At 43.4% G+C, this 16,185-nt stretch overlaps 1 protein-coding gene across 1 annotated transcript in view; it reads left to right on the top strand.

Moving 5' to 3' along the window:
- Positions 1 to 16,185, top strand: part of AUTS2 (activator of transcription and developmental regulator AUTS2) — a 767,514-nt gene that overhangs the window by 340,259 nt on the left and 411,070 nt on the right. The window contains 2 exon segments of the mRNA XM_039562718.1: positions 3,159 to 3,260; positions 11,561 to 11,596. Of these exon segments, the coding sequence (XP_039418652.1) occupies positions 3,159 to 3,260; positions 11,561 to 11,596 (138 nt within the window).

The following is a 16,185-nucleotide window of genomic DNA, read 5'->3' as shown; positions in this document are numbered from 1 at the left end:
CCACCTTTTGTAAACCCTTTTTCACTCCTTGCTTGGTGCAAATTAGAAGATTGATGCTGTGTTCATGTGGGAAGTTCCTCAATGAGATCTTTGTAGAATCCTGGAATATCCTGAGCTGGAAGGGACCCCCAGGGATCACCCAGCCCAGCCCCTGGCCCTGCACAGACACCCCAACAACCCCACCCTGGGCATCCCTGGCAGCGCTGTCCCAACGCTCCTGGAGCTCTGGCAGCCTTGGGGCCGTGCCCATTCCCTGGGGAGCCTGGGCAGTGCCCAGCACCCTCTGGGGGAAGAACCTTTCCCTGCTGCCCATCCTGAGCCTCCCTAACCCAGCTCCAGCCGCTCCCTTGGGTCCCATGGCCTTGGGTGCCTTGAGCATCATGTGATTTTCATGCTGGTGTTGCTGTGTGCATGGGGCCAGGAACGACAGAGAAACAAGAGTTGGCAACGTTGCACTTCACCTTTTTTCCAAGGAAAGCTACATTTTTGAGAGGAAATTTTTTTTCGGGTTCCTGTGTGCCCCCAAGTGATGCAGCAGATGCACACAGTGTAACTAAAGATCCAGTCTTTTATCTGTGGACCTTTTTAGCAGCACTCTGTTATTTCAGCGTTGTTTTAAGCAGTTGAGTCTGTGCAAATAGCTTGAAATGACCCATTGCCTGTCCACATTAAGTGTTCTCATGTGCGTTTGAGTGTAACTTTAGGTTCTTAAGAGAAGACAATGGGCCCATTTCCATGCTTTACTTTTTTAATTTAACACAGATTGATGGGTTCTGGAATAAAATGTAAACCCTCAACAGTTTGGCACATGGAGAAACTCAGCTTGGAAAAAAAGAAAGGAAAATATGGAGAGCTTATAAATCTTAACTTGGACTTATTTCTGAGTTTGCTGTCTAGTCCATGCAGTTCACTTTTTTTCTACAGAGTTTCAGGCTCCGATATCTTGGCCATATTCTCTTACTCCTTGTAAATTGTGTCCAGAAAAAAACCTGCTGGGTTTGTCTTCTCTTCTCTGTAAATAGCTGGAATTCGTGATGTAGAAGAAGTATAAAACTAGGCTGTTATGATTAGTTAGCAAATAACTAATGTGAGAAGATCGTGTACAAACTGAGGTTCTAGAAATAAAATATGAGACTGGGAAAAAAATTCCTAATGCCCCACTTGCAATAAGAGTTTTTCCATCACTGGGTGATGTTGACAAAAGACCAAGTCAGGGAAACTTGATCCATTTTCCTTTGGGTGGTTAAATTTTAAACTTGGGACCATAAAATTACAGGACATGGAGGTCCTAGATAAGATCAGTGAGTTATATATGAAGTGTAAGACTTCTTGAATTCGTTATCCTCCCCTCTGCCTCCAGAAACTGCTCCCAAGATCTCTTAGATGTGACCGATAAACCGTTCCATTGGAAATAAAAATCATTTTACTGGAAATGTTCTGGCTGAGCTGTGGAATATTTAGTTTATTTATTGAATTGTAAGTGTCTGACAAATAGCTCTGGTCCTTTTGCTGCATTTTCTTTGAGCTGAGAGTACTCCTGTGCCATTTTTTGCAGTTGTGCTCGTGCATTGCAACTCAGTTGTGAGTTGGAACCTTTAGTTTCATGTACTTTATGTCCTTTCTTTGATTTGACTGATAGAGCACCCAAAACTGCCTTTTACTTGTGAGTGGAGTGAGGGATGAAGGGGAAGTGGCACACAAATACCAAACTTGCAGATGCAGTTTGCTCTGGCAGTGGTAGGGAAAAGTGGTGATAACCTGAGGGAGAGGATGCTCTGTGTGCTCCTTCAGTGACCCTGGGAGGGAGCAGAGTGTACAGGTGGGGAAACATCAGCAGAAGTGTAGGATTTGTTTGTGTGCACCTGTAAAAGAGCATTTGTGTGAAATTTTGTGTGTGCTTGTTTCTGGGAGAACTGGAAATAAATGAGAGAGAGGGGAAAAAAGGTGATGGAGAGTGTGGGAGGAGGAACCTTTGGTCTCCAGTCCTGGCATGGAGATGAATGAATATCTACTCCAGTACAGTCTGAATGGAACTTACCATCATCATATTAACAATTAAAGCAAGTTAGGAGGAGTTGTTTGGTGTTTGTTATGTGAATATTGATAAATGTGGTAGCTCTCATAAAATATTTCATTAGGTACCTCACAAAGTATTTTCTGTGCATTTACCTCTGCTTCCAGTATTTATGTGTGTGATTTTAAGTCTAAATTTCTGAAAGGGAGTTCTTGCCGGTATTAACCTCCAGAGTAACCAGTGTTTACAGGAAGTTAGTTCAAACAAAGCATCAGCAAGGCTAAATGACAATTTTAATACATTCAAGCAAAATATAGGGAAGGATACTTTAAAACAAAGATATGCATTTTCAGCGTTGCAGTAGATGTGGATCATAACTTCCTCTTGCTGTCCAGGTGTGTATGTGCTCGTGGACACATGCAATGGAAGTCTGTGGTGAATGTTTTTCTCAGTGCACTGCTGTGTAATGTGGTGACCTGAACAGTCCACAGTGTAAGAGAAAGCAGATGTGTTCTCAATTGTAATGAAAATATAGTTTGTGGGGTTTCTGGTACTTTTTATTTATTACAATGCCAGTAAAGTTCATTAAAGCTGGTTTGAAAGGCAAAAGCAATTTGATACCTTTTAGGTAGATCCTGTTGTTTTATGAACATTGAGGCTTGGTTAGTTGAGAATTGTTTATAGTACCAGGCAATGTGGTTAGGGGCTAGTCCAGCAAAACAAAGGCTTCTCTGGAGTCATGACCTCTTCCTTCCCTGGGGAGTCTCCTGCTGATCTCAGATCCTCAATGCTCTTATGCTGTAATGAGAGAGGAACCCACGCTGTGAGTGCTGCAATGTGAGGGAAACTCTTAACTTCATCCATGGCAGAAACACCTTGAGAAGTCTAAAAGTTTCCCAAATGAAGGTCTCAAACTGGGATTTCCTTGGGACACGAGTGTTGCCTCCTCCTGCCTGCAGCACCTGGAGCTCACACCCATGTTGGTGGCGTCCCTGGGGCTGTGCCCTGGCGCATGGTGCGGGTGGCAGCGCGGCAGAGCCCTGGCCACTGGGGCCTGGGAGGGGTTAAAGGAGAGCAGGGCACAAGGGGACTCGCCTGAACCAGGCTCAACTCTTGCTCTCTTTGTGTTTCCTCTCTGCTGCAGCTCAAGCCAGGCCAGAACAGCTGCCGAGACAGCGACAGCGAAAGCGCCAGCGGGGAGTCCAAGGGCTTCCAGCGGAGCAGCTCCCGGGAAAGACTCAGCGACGTAAGTTCAGCTCCTGCAGCTGAGTAACTCTGGTTAACCCTGCTGTAGTTCCCTGAGGGGTGTAAAGCATAGCAGGATTTAGTTTCTGGGATGGTTTGTTGCTAAAATCTCCTTCCCTTTGGGGGGTTCAGGAGAGGAAGAGGTGACTTACGTCTCCTTAGGTTCAGTAAACTTCTTAAAGTTTGGTACAATGTCTTTCTGTGTGCAAACACTCAGTTCTTTGGAAACAGTTGAAGGCCATTTAATGAAGTTAAAATGTTCTGCATAGTTGAGAAGTGAGATGGCCTCTTTTTACCCCAAGTGGTGGAGGAAAAGAATGTATTTCTTTGGGCTATATACTGTCTTTATGAGAAGTATTTGAGTGTCTAGAGAGACTCAGTTGACTTATATATAATGAATTGATATAACATGGCCAACAATAGCATAAGCTCTGCCTTTATTGCTCTACCTAAAGTGCTGTGGAAGGGCCTAAGATGGCAGCTCTGTGGAGAGTGTTTTTCTCCAGGGGAGAATGCTGGTCATTCACCGAGTGACACGCATGAGTTATTCTGACAGAGCAATGACTACAGAAATCTTTCTGTTGCTGCAATTAGATTACTATTTATTATGTGTACCATCACAATCCTTGAGTGTTTTATTCATGGCTCTGTGTCCTCTGTGCCACATGCTTTACAACACAGAATATAAAGAAAGCCCTGTCCCTAAAGAGTATCTAAATTGGGGATTTTGTAGGTCAGATCCTTTGCTGGTAAAAGCATGGATAGCTACATCAGTCAGCCCAATTTGTACCAGCCAGCAATCTGGCCCTACTTTTAACTAACCCACATTTTGGAAATGGGGATTTTATCGATAGCATGTCTGTGTAGATTTGGATGACAGATACCAGATGGTGTCCTCTATAGGCCAATCCAATAAAACTGAACTGAGCAGGCATTAAAAGAAATACCTTTGTAAAGGATACATTTCGTTGTGCCTGTTAAGCCTGAAGGCACACAGCTAGCAATTTTTGCTGAATTGTGCATATCACTGGAACAGATGCCTGATTTTTTTTATTTTTTTCTGCAAAAGTGTGAAATCTGTAGCACTCTCTCTCCACATCCCTTTGTCACATTATTTTAGAGGTCCATTTCTTCCCCAGAGCCAGCCTTTATGGGTTACATTCAGCTGAACACTTCAGAGCTTGCCCTTCATAGCTGTCAGCTGAGGTCAGTCTCAGGGCTGTAAGATCTCTTTGGAAGAGGAGAGTGAAACCAGAGGAGGTAGAAAGTAAATGCTCTGTACAGGTAGCAGTGGATGGCAGCTGGATGTCAGCCTGTCACCGTCACCACCCTGGCTTGTCTGAGCCCTGTGGCAGCTGGGAAGTCACTGCAACCAACTTCACAATTACACAGCACCTTCCAGCAAAAAATTTCACAGCTCCTTACAAACATGGTTTTAATTTAGCTTTGTCATTCCCTTGCAGTGTACTGAGTGGAGAGCTCTGAGGTTTATTGGGCTTCTCAGGAGCTCACAGCATTGCACTGCCAGACCTGGCAATGAGAGCAGAGTCTTGGTTCCCCTTCCACCCATCAAATCCAGTTTTTCTCTGATGTTTTACAATACTTTTCCTTTGTCTCAGCACTGTGGCAAATTAAAAGGAAGTAGAGAGCAAATACAACTTCCCTAGTGCACCAGAGAGAGGACAGAGGGATTCATAGGTTGCTCAAAAGGAACGTTATGTAAATATATGTGGAGATGTATATTTTAAAGTGTTATACATAATTTATGTTTTGCTTAATAAGGAAAGTTCCTTTATGCTTTGATAATTCATTGCAATACAAGCCTGTCTCTGCTCTGGCATTACCAGTTAAGCTGAGATTTGAAAAACATGCACAACACAGCTCTCATGGTGCCTGGGTCTGGGTGGCCTTTCCCAGGCTCCTTCAGTCCAGAGCTGTCCGTCCCATTGCCCCCAATCCCAAAGTCAGTCCAGAGCTGTCCATCCCATTGCCCCCAATCCCAAAGTCAGTTCAGGGCTGTCCATCCCATTGGCCCCAATCCCAAAGTCAGTCCAGAGCTGTCCATCCCATTGCCCCCAATCCCAAAGTCAGTCCAGAGCTGTCCATCCCATTGCCCCCAATCCCAAAGTCAGTCCAGAGCTGTCCATCCCATTGGCCCCAATCCCAAAGTCAGTTCAGGGCTGTCCATCCCATTGGCCCCAATCCCAAAGTCAGTTCAGGACTGTCCATCCCATTGGCCCCAGTCCCAAAGTCAGTCCAGAGCTGTCCATCCCATTGCCCCCAATCCCAAAGTCAGTTCAGGGCTGTCCATCCCATTGGCCCCAATCCCAAAGTCAGTTCAGGGCTGTCCATCCCATTGCCCCCAATCCCAAAGTCAGTTCAGGACTGTCCATCCCATTGGCCCCAGTCCCAAAGTCAGACACCCCTTGTGCTGAAATGACAGGACCTTCCAAAGAGCCAGTGATGCTTCCACTTTCACATGCAGGGGAGCCTGATCTTGAACCCAAACCTGCATCAAGAGCTTAATAAGGTTATTTTAAATAATATCTTTTGAAGTCAGCTGTCTAATGATACCCACCAATTACTGTCCAGAAAAAGCTACAGACAATAGAGTAAGTTTTCTCTGAAGATTTGCTCCTGTTTGTACAACTATTTTCTCAGAAAAATATATGTAAAAAGTTGTGTATCCAACAGAAGATAGAACAAAAACATAAAACATTGCAGGCAGATTAACCCTGAGGTCAGAAAGCAAATTTTGGCTATGAAAGATAACAAATTTCCACTACTGTAGCCTGACAGCACTGTAAGACTGAGCATGGCTCCTGTATGGAAATAGGGATGATGGCTGAAGTGTGTGTTCTCCAGGTGGATGATCCATTTTGCCAGCCCCAGTTTGAGCAGGCTGGTGAAACAGGAGTGTTAGAGCTTCACAGGCCTTAGTGCAGGGCCTGAGAGCTTCGTGACAGATGCAGAATGAAGCAGAGGGGATAATGAATATCCAGTTGCAAACTGACATGTCAGTAGCTTCTTTCCCTCTCCTGTCAGGAATCTTTCAACTCTGCCTATTGTAAATGTACCTGCAGTCCTTGGATAATGCAGAGTGATGCAAAGTGTGTTTACAAGGGCTGACTCCTTTCCAGGCTAATGAGATCCAAGCAGGTAATTTGCAGCATTTGTGAGAGGTGGGCAAAAATGAAAAGAAGATAATTCAATGAAAAGACCATGTTAAACAGGAGACTTTTCTCATAATGAGGCTTGAAATAGCATCAGACAGTAGGAAGGGGAATATCCTCTGCTCTTGTCAGACGCAATGCAGTGAGACTGATTTCCATCAACTCCTCTCTTTGTCCTCATCTCGCACACGTGTGCACACACACCCACCCTTCTGTGAGAGAACATAATTAGCAGAGAATTTGACCTCTGCTAGATTAGGGATAATGATGGCTCGAACGCTCCAGTGCAAGCAGTGCCCTGATCCAGCTCCCCCTCTGAATTTCATAAACCCATGGCTCTCTGCCTTCCTCTCCTATATAGTTTTTTTTTTAAGAATGACAACTTGTTTTTTCCTTTATGGGCAGAGGTAGCTCCAGGGGCCTAAAAGAGAAATTGGAGAGCTGCTCCTCCTTTATATATAGGGTGCTGTAGTCAGTTTAATCTCATCAAAATCTTGCCAGTAGTAGAATTCATTTTGTTGAGAACTTGCTTGGAGACAAGATGGCAGTGCTTTCTCTTTTGCTCAGCTTGGAGCTCAGTCAACTTGTTTTCCTCATCTTTCTGTATGTACTTATTTTTAATTGAGTCCTCCCTCTTTGGAATACGTTTTACTCATGTTTTGCAAAACAGCCAGGAGATTTATTTGAGGAAAACATGAGAATTACAGCTGATCTGGACGGTAAATGCACCGAATATTCGGGGATGCAGCCACCTCTTTGCTAATCAAAAATCAAAACACCTGATTCCTTTGGAGCACATTCCTAAATTCCTGATCTACCTGATCTCAGCCCTGCCTGGTGCCTCTGGTGTTGGTTGCAGGCTTTCAGTGAGGGGATGAACAGCAAAAGCCTCTCCCATGGGATCACTGGATGGGATTCAGCACCTCATCCCCTCTTGCTGCAGTTGGCACCTTTCTGTCTGGAATGTTGTTCCAGTTCCTGAACAGGGAGTGGGACAGGAATTTTCCCACTTGTCCCTACATTAAAGATCTCCTCTTGTGCTCTCATCAAAGCTGCTCCACTTTCCATGAGTGCTGCCCTGTTCCCAGTGCTCTGTAGCTCTGTGCTCCTCCTGTGCTGTGTCCCTTGTGCTTGAGAGGAGGCCACAGCGAGGTGGCCACAATGAGGATCAAGTCCTGAAGTTCTGAAGTCCCCTGCCCACCAGGCCCATTGCTGTTTGCTTCAGGAAGAGACATGTCTACACCCCTCCAGCAGTGTAATCCTGTGGGCATCTCCTGGTTTCAGCCCCAAATATGGGATATTTTCAGTTCTTTTGTCTCCCATTCCTCCCACCCATACAGAGGCAAAGACAAATTGAGGGACAGTCTTTGGGTGATGTGCTCTGAGCTCCTCAGTGCTGCTCCCTCTCCAGAATATCGCCAGTGATCTTTCTGTGCGTGGAGTGGAATCCCACGAGCAGAGCTCTGTGTTTGTGCTGTGCCAGGAGCTGCTCAGCAGCAGTGGCTGTGCTTTGTGTGCGTGTAGCTGCGAGGGTGGGGATGTGTGTGTTTGTGTGTCTAAGGTTGGGTGCTTAAATGCTTTGTTGCATTATGTTAATTCCTCGGCAGTGCAATCAAATTCATGTCGTAATTAAAGCTGTCAGTTGGAAGGCAAGCCAATCGCCAAGAAAACACAGCATAACAAATGAAGTGAAATGATTCTGCGTGTAGCTATACAATGCTTCGCCAGGCATGAAATTAAATAAGTAATTTGATGTTGACATCAGAAATTGAAATGATACCCACTGTTCCTTCATTCAGTCAGACCTGCATAAACAATAGCCAGAACAAATATGTACAACACAGTCTTTCTCCCCACCCAGCTCCCCAAGTAATGCACAATATATATGCAAAATGGGTATAACTGTGCCTTCCAAGACCTCAAGGATGTAATTTTCTTTGGTACACAATAAACCAATGCTTACACGAGGGTTACTACATTTTTGCTTCTGGGCCAAAGTTCTTCTCTTTAAGAAAGGATGGGGGGGAAAAAAAAACCAAAAACCAAAAAAAACCAGAGGGAAAATAACAAAACCAAAACCCTGTCAATTTGAAGCAAGTGTGTTTTGCTGGTGGGCACCTGATGCAGGCTTCTGCTGGTGGTTGTGTGAATATCAAATAGTATTTCTAATGTCCTATTTTGCAAAGGGTTTCGGAAAGTGAAACCATTACCTCTATTATAGGCACACTTTATATAAGAGCTATAGAACCACCCAGTGCAGGATCACGACTCAGCATGGGCTTGTAAAGATGCCTGTACAGTTGGTACCAAGGCTGGGCACTGGGTAGTGGGATCCTTTCGCTATTGGGAGTTACCCAAAAGGTGAGAAGTTGTCTCCTTGCATAGCCCTCGCTTCAGCCTCTGTGCTCTGTCAACACACAGTTCACAACACAGCTGACGTACTCATTCATGCATGTGCAACACAGTCTTTCATACTTCAATTAAACAGAGTTTGCAAACTGTACTCTCCATATGCAGCATGCAATGTGTGAAGGGCTATATTTCCATCCAGCAAACTCAAATTCCCTGAAAATGCACAGTTGTTCAGTGAAAGTCATTTGACTGCTATGTTTCGACTGTCCTCCCATAGCCATTGCAGCATTGCTTTTGAAGGAATGAAAATATTCAGTGGGAATTATTTTGTTTGCTTATTCTTTTTTCTTCCTCTTTATTGTTTTGTTTTGATACTCTATCCTTCCAAAACTTGGAATAAAAAGCAGACAAAAATTACACACAGATGCAGAATGCAAACTTTGGAGCTTTCAGCCAGTAAAGTAAGTTTAAAAAAACTGAGTGAAAGAGTGGGACTCACTTGGCATCTGTACATAGCTGAAACAAAAATGGTTATAATGATTGCACGTGTTGTACTTATGGGTAGATCTCCAGCTTAAATGAAAGGAATTTACATGGCATGAAGCAGAGAGCAGGATGGGTGAAGAGGAAGGCAGTGTGTGTCGTGTTGGATACTGAGCAGGGTGTGCTATGCCTCTCTGTGCCAGGGCTGCAGGGCCACAGGGGCTCCCAGTGACACCGAAAATCACAAGCCCCAAACAATATTAAGATGATAAAAAGCAGTTTAATGAAAGTCCTCCAGGTGCAAGTATGCAAAATGAACACGTGATACAGGACTTGGACGATTTTGTAAGTTTAACAATTTAGCATACTTTACAGAAACTATCCAGTTAGAGGAACAGTTAATTAAGTAATCCCCACTTTTGGTTCTGCCCCCTACTGAAGCCCCCTCATCCCTGAGCTTCTAGCCCCACATTTATAATGACTATGATATATGGAAAAAATAGAATGCCCTTGATTCACTATAGAGGCAAGATGAAATAAGAGTCCAGGAAGGTGAGCTTCCTGTTCTAAAATCTAAGAGAAAAGGGTAGGAAAAGTATACCAGAGTTAGTTAAGGAGCTATATAACTTTATAATAATAGTCTGCAGAGCTACGAATATATGAAAAATGTATAAAAAGCAAAAATCTTTTTGGCATCACCAAAGCAGGGCCTAGGCCCACAGAGGGCTCTGGCGGGCTGGGCGGTGGCCTGGCTGTGCCAGTGGCATTCCAGGTCATTCCAGCAGCATGGACACAGGGCCAGCAGGGAAGCACAGTGGTCAGGCTGAGCCCACTGCTGCTCAGGGACATCCTCACTGGGACCAGGGCGGGTCACCTGAGGGTGATGGTGGCACAGGGAACTTGAGGCCCCGGAGCAGCAGGAGTGGGGACAGGAGGACTTTGGAATGCTGCTTGTATTTGTGTGGAGTTCCCTTACCTGCTGCTAAGGCAGAGCTGGGCACTGCAGAGCTGCTCTTTGGGCCCCTGTCTCGGAACAGATGCAGATTCTGTGTCCTCGCAGGGGTGTGTCCGGGCTGCTGGGGCCCCTCTGCAGTTCCTGGCTGTCCCCGAGCTGTGTCACCACCGAGAGTGAGGCTGTGCTGAGGCACAGAAATGGGAATTGAGCTACAGGAGTTACACACTGGTTGTCTGGACAACCCAGTGCTCACTAGAGAATGGTCCTCTGCTTTTTGCTTCCTTGTCCATGGGCTCTGCAAGCTCACCCTCTAATGGAACAGCCTGACCTGGATTAGCACCGAGATGTTTCGGTCTCCCCCATGTCTCTGAGAGACCCTGCTGTGTAATCCCCATTGCTTAGATGAAAAACTAATGAAACAAAACCCTTTATCTCCTTAATTCCTGTGAATATAGAGGTTGTGATCATGTCCCACTTAAACTGAATTTCAGGATGCTTTTTTTTTTTAAAGCATTTAAAAAAATTGATTATTTTCCATGGCAGTAATATTAGTTTTAATTATTTTTATAGGTTTGATTTTTGAAATCTATTTCACACTGTAGATATTTGCTGCTTGCTTTTTTTTGTTGTTGTTGTTTCTAAATCCTTGGTTTGTCAAACAGTGTGGACATCCAAATGGGAAATTGTAGTGACTGCATTCTCCAGAAAATGGTACATTGACTGAAGCAGCTTCTCTGTGCCCACGCATTCTTTACATTTCAGACTACTAATTATGTTTACAAAATGTCTCATTTTAGAAAAGCACTATGTGTGTACTAACCAGGGCCTTTCGGGAATAAATTGGCAAACAGGTCATACACTGAAAAAGTCATCCAAACCCACCGGGCTTTTTGTTTTGAAGTCAGTCTACTTTTTTTCCCCTTCTCCCCCTCCCGCCTGCCCCTTTGTGGCCACGAAGCTGAGGAGCTGGAGTCCAGGGCATTGAATGTCAGCATGTCAGGGAGGCTGGTTGATGAGTGTCTGTTTAGTCTCAGTGCAGGGCGAAATGCCATCATTAATTCATTACCCAGCTGCCTGTCAAATAAATTGGCAATTACGTCCACCGCAGAAGCTTGGAATTCAGTAAATAGCACGTTACCATCTCAGAGTCGTTGAGAGATGTAAAGAGAAAAATTAAGCAACAGCGTGTTTGTTTCAGTAGCAGATGACAAGGGGCAGGACGTTGGTGCTGTGATGTGGTGATGAAAAGCTTGGAAAGGGCTGGTAATGAGCTGTGTGGATTGGAACGTGTTAAAAACCATCACTGACTTTCCACTTTGTCTTTGTGTTTTATTGCAGAGCTCAGCTCCTTCCAGCTTGGGAACAGGCTACTTTGTAAGTGTATCTCCACTTTCACACGTGTGCCTCTGAGCAGCAGAGTGTTCCTCAAACAAAAGTGCCTTAGTGCATGGACACAGGGATAACCCACCAGCCCCACTCTGCCCAAGAGCTTAATGGTCCTTTTTATTTCTTCCTCCACAAATGCACTGGAAGTAATATTTCCAACATGGTGGTCAGTGTTTTCTTGAGCTAATCAGGTGTCGTATTAATTACTACATAAATTTGAACAGCACTTAATTTACACAATTAGAGCAAAAAAAATGAGCCATGGTCTCAGCAGCTCTCTAATGTGAGATGGTTAGGATCTTGATTTTCCCTTGCACCGGTTCTTGTTGATTCACAGATTTTAAAGAGCCCGTTACAGTGTGTCTTGCCTCATCTCCTGTGTACCACAGCCCAGAGGACGTGGCACAGTGATTTCTACCTGTTGCTTAAAAGCCCATGCTTCATGGACACTCTTGGAAAACACAAAAGTTATATTTATGCCAGATTTACATTTTATGTCCTGAGAAGCAGATCAAGCCCCAGCTGGTTTGAAAATTGATCAGGTTTTTTTGGGTTTGTGATCTATTTGCATGCATCTGTATTGATTTAACAGTCTATATTCATACCTTTCTGTTCATTCCCACATTAATCAATATACCTTTTACTTGCACAGATAAGTTTGGGAGTAAAAAAATGTTTTCCAGTCAATTCAATGTACTGCTTATTTTCTTCCAAGATTTATATTTAAATTGCTCATATCCTGTTTCTCTTGTAACTTATGCTGTGTTCTCCAAGCAAATCTTTTCTGCCTTTATAATCACTGTAGGAGAAGCAGAGCATTGTGTATGTCCCAAACCAGGTGGGTAAAATACAGTGAGCCTTGTCCCATAGCACTGCTCTGAAGTTATCAGTATAATCAAAACCTGCTTCTATCTTTTCACTGAACTCTGGGGAAAAGTAAACTCTATGGTATTCAATTACATGATGGAAAAACTTGGTTGCACTCTTGTCACATTCCCAGAGAGTAATTTTCTTCTATTAACACATGGTGAGTTTAGTCTTTTGTCATAGAGGTCTGTGATCCCGTAAGAAAGTTATGGGATTAAACTGTGTACATGTGGTCTCACAAAACTTGCACAAAAATTGCTTAATACATGGAGAAATGCTGTGTCCTGCTGGATTTACCTTGGGCTTCTGCACAAACAGAACGTTCACACTGCTGGTGGTGAGGTGTGAAAAGAGCATCCTCAACTGAAAAAGTTTTGTGGTAGCTGTTCTAATTATATCAAAGCCCAGATCAGTGTAAGGTAAGTTGTGAAACCAAAAAACAAGCTGGTTTCCTTTTTTCAGCACTTGCCCTGGTTTGTGTCATATGTGTTTTTAAGAGGGAGGGGACGAAGGGAAAAATATCAAATGGCTCAATGTTCATTTTGAATTAAAACTAAACCTTGAATGTCTTTCCATAGTTCAGAATGAATTTCTTTCCTTTGTCTGGGAAAATTCCAATCATATGGACATCTGTAGACATACTCTGGAATGGAACAGATCTAATATGGGCTGGAGGGCTGTACCATGGATAAATAAGCCTTGTTCTCCTTGCAGCGAGAGCTGAATATGCATGGTTTGGGAGCGGTGCTCAGCCTCATCTCTAGGCAGCAGAGGTAACAGAAGAGAAGCCATCTGCTGTTCCCTGCACCATACTGTCTGTGGGTTGGTCCACTAAAGTGAAAATCTGGAAGGTGTCAACATCCCCTATGCTCCAACGGAAAGCTTGAAAGTTTCCAGCTCTCCTGAGTGAGGGATTTAGTAACAAGAAGAAGCCTGACATCTTCTAGGGCCGATGTGTTGGCACCTTAAATCATTCCAATTTGGATCTGTGTAGGTGGGGGAGACATCCCTTGTTGGTGCCATTAATATATTTAACTGAGCTGTTTCTTATCTATAGTTGTAGTATTAAATCTTTAACTTTCTTTTTTTTTTTTCCTTCACTAATAGCCAAGTAGGTAGAAAACGTCCTTCAGTTTCTCTCTTAAAGTTGTTTTTGCACTTACACAGTCTTGGATGAAACATGAAGGGTTTTTTTCCTCCCTTTTCACTTTGGAAAATTGTTTTTAGGATTATCTTGCTTGTTGTTTTAAAAAAGTCCATACTCTTATTAACTTACATGGGGCAAATAAAACCCAGATGTGTTTTGCGGTACCAGACAATGAGAAAAATGCTCCAGAATGATCCAATTAGCATGTGTTTCTGATCAATGTAATTACTGTATTATCAAAGTGCAAAAGAATATGCACTTGAATTGACTTCTTTTTTCCAAAGCCTTTAACTAGAAAAGACTGTTAGTTTTTGTGTTTGGTGTTAACCCTGAACTTCAAAACTGGGGTCATTGGTCTCAAATACGGTAAAAAGAACTTCTAGTTTAATAGGTAATAATAAAGCTTTGGCCCTTGGAAATGATTTGATGTATATTATGTACTGCAGCTCACCAGAGGGAACATAGGAACCAGGTAGGTGAAAGTGGACTGATGGACATCTACTGCAGAGGGAAGCAGGTTGTGTTCAGAAATGAAAGAACACTGAGGTATGGATTAAGTAGCACATGTTTGCTGTTTAAATCAAGTATCACTGGAATCTTCATGTGTTTAGGCCATGTTGCCTAACATAGAGATAATCCATGTCCAGCTCGGAATCCCCTCTGAGGACCGTGCTCGTGACAGGCACTCAGGTTTGAGGGGTGGTGGGTCATGTGTCTGCAGTGTTTGTTTGTGGATGCTGTGCATGCTACAGCAAAGCTAAAATGACTTCTAGATCCTGTTATTCTATAGAGTCTCCAGAGATCACTGAGTGTTTAAGGAAACATTTATAAAGCTGACACTTCCCAGTAACACAAAATTGTTCTTCTAATATCTCTCTGATAGCTCCATCCCAGTAATTCATTATGCACCTTCAGTAGTGGAGGTGAAGGCTGAAACCTTACCTGATTTTATACAGTAAGTAGATAAATTTCTGAACGGCAAAGCTGGAGACTGAATTCTTCTGTTCTTGTTGCCTCTGTGTAAGTGCTCCTGGAAAAGCAACAGGGAAAGGAAAAATGCTCTGGGGAGGGCGTTCCTGCAGCCTGCTTTGGCAATGGAGAGGGTTGGGAATCTCCATCAAGTGATTCAGCCTAACCCATACCCAGCTGGGGTCACAGAAATGCCCTTGATTAAACAAACTTTGTAATGAGGTGCCTTCAGCGAAGTGGGACCAGTGCGAGTGGCCACTGAGGGACAGGTGATGGTGCAGTGTTGCTGAGGAGCTCTAAAGACACCTTCAAGGTTGGATTTCACTGGGGAACAACTCTCTTCTACTCCTTTCACAGGTGTTGGTATGTTCTGTAGATTCTGTTTAAAAGACATTTTTACTAGAGTCTGTTTTGCCTGTCTTGGTGCTCCTTGTCAGAGGAGACACTTTCCCATCCTTTTTGCGTATTGTTAAATCAGTAGTCAGAAAAGAAGAGGTAAAAATCATTCTGATTCTCCTGTAAGCCTTTTGTGCTGGCCAGACTTCGCTGCTTCCTGTGGGATCAGTCCAGTCTATGATTGGCGCATATGAAAAAAAAAAATTAGATGTGCTGTTAATATTGGTGCACCCTAAGAAATCATAACTCAGTACTTCCTGGAAGATCTCCCAGTTGTCTTTGATATTTTTTTGCATTGCAAATTGTCATTGTCTCTCATCAAAGACAGATCATCAGGTAGATTACATCTCATCAAGATGTCAGATCAGATAATTGGAAAGTAGTTAGAATTTTAGAAAAAATTCAGCATCTTTTTAACTTTAAAAGGAAACCTGTTTGAGTTATGGGAGTTTTTAATGTTATCCAGCTGTCTTAAAGGTTTCAGGAGGTTGAGATGTTTTAGAATACGATTGGAATTTGTATAATTGTAAAGCTTTTTCTCTTACCTTGCTTTGAAGAATGATTTTTGCTCATTTGTGTATCTTGCACCCAGCCAAATTCATGTTAAAGTAGATAGTGGTTCATTGGTTTCCAACACAAAACAAAGCAGAAATCAAAACTTAAATAACTGAATGTTTTGCTTCTAAACAACAACCCTGATTCCCAAGATTGTCAGGTTCTTTGGCAGTTGTACAGTTTCTCTGTTTTTGGCAACTTATTTCCATTTTCAGTATGGGTCTGCTTCTCGAGTCTTTGTTGCAGTTTCTGAGGGTTTTCTGTTCCTCTTTTAATGTTTTCTTTTTGGATTGCAGGTTTGTGTTATTTTCTTTTCCTCCAAATGCAGGGAGTTTGTGAATTTTTCAGAGCTGGGTAGAATTTGGTAACAAGCTGGAGCTGGAAATAACATTGGGAAGGCAGAAGACCCCTGTGACCCTTCTTTTCCAAACAGTGCTCTTGCTCCACCTTAAAAAAAAAAGGAAAGAAAAGCTAAAACTCTGCTTTGCACATGGGCTGGTGACTCAGACAAACATAAATCGTGAGCTTATTCCCAGAGGCTCTGGCTAATCAGTTGTGCTATCCAATTTGGCCCTGAGTGGGTTGGGTTCAGCAGATGTTTGCGCAGTTCCAGTGTGCCACTGGGACACTGGGTTGTGCAATG

The sequence above is a fragment of the Corvus cornix genome, chromosome 19 (assembly GCF_000738735.6).
Source record: "Corvus cornix cornix isolate S_Up_H32 chromosome 19, ASM73873v5, whole genome shotgun sequence".
Classification (NCBI taxonomy): domain Eukaryota; kingdom Metazoa; phylum Chordata; class Aves; order Passeriformes; family Corvidae; genus Corvus; species Corvus cornix.
The sequence above is the reverse complement of the archived record's forward strand: the minus strand, read 5'-3'. Positions and strand labels throughout refer to the sequence as shown.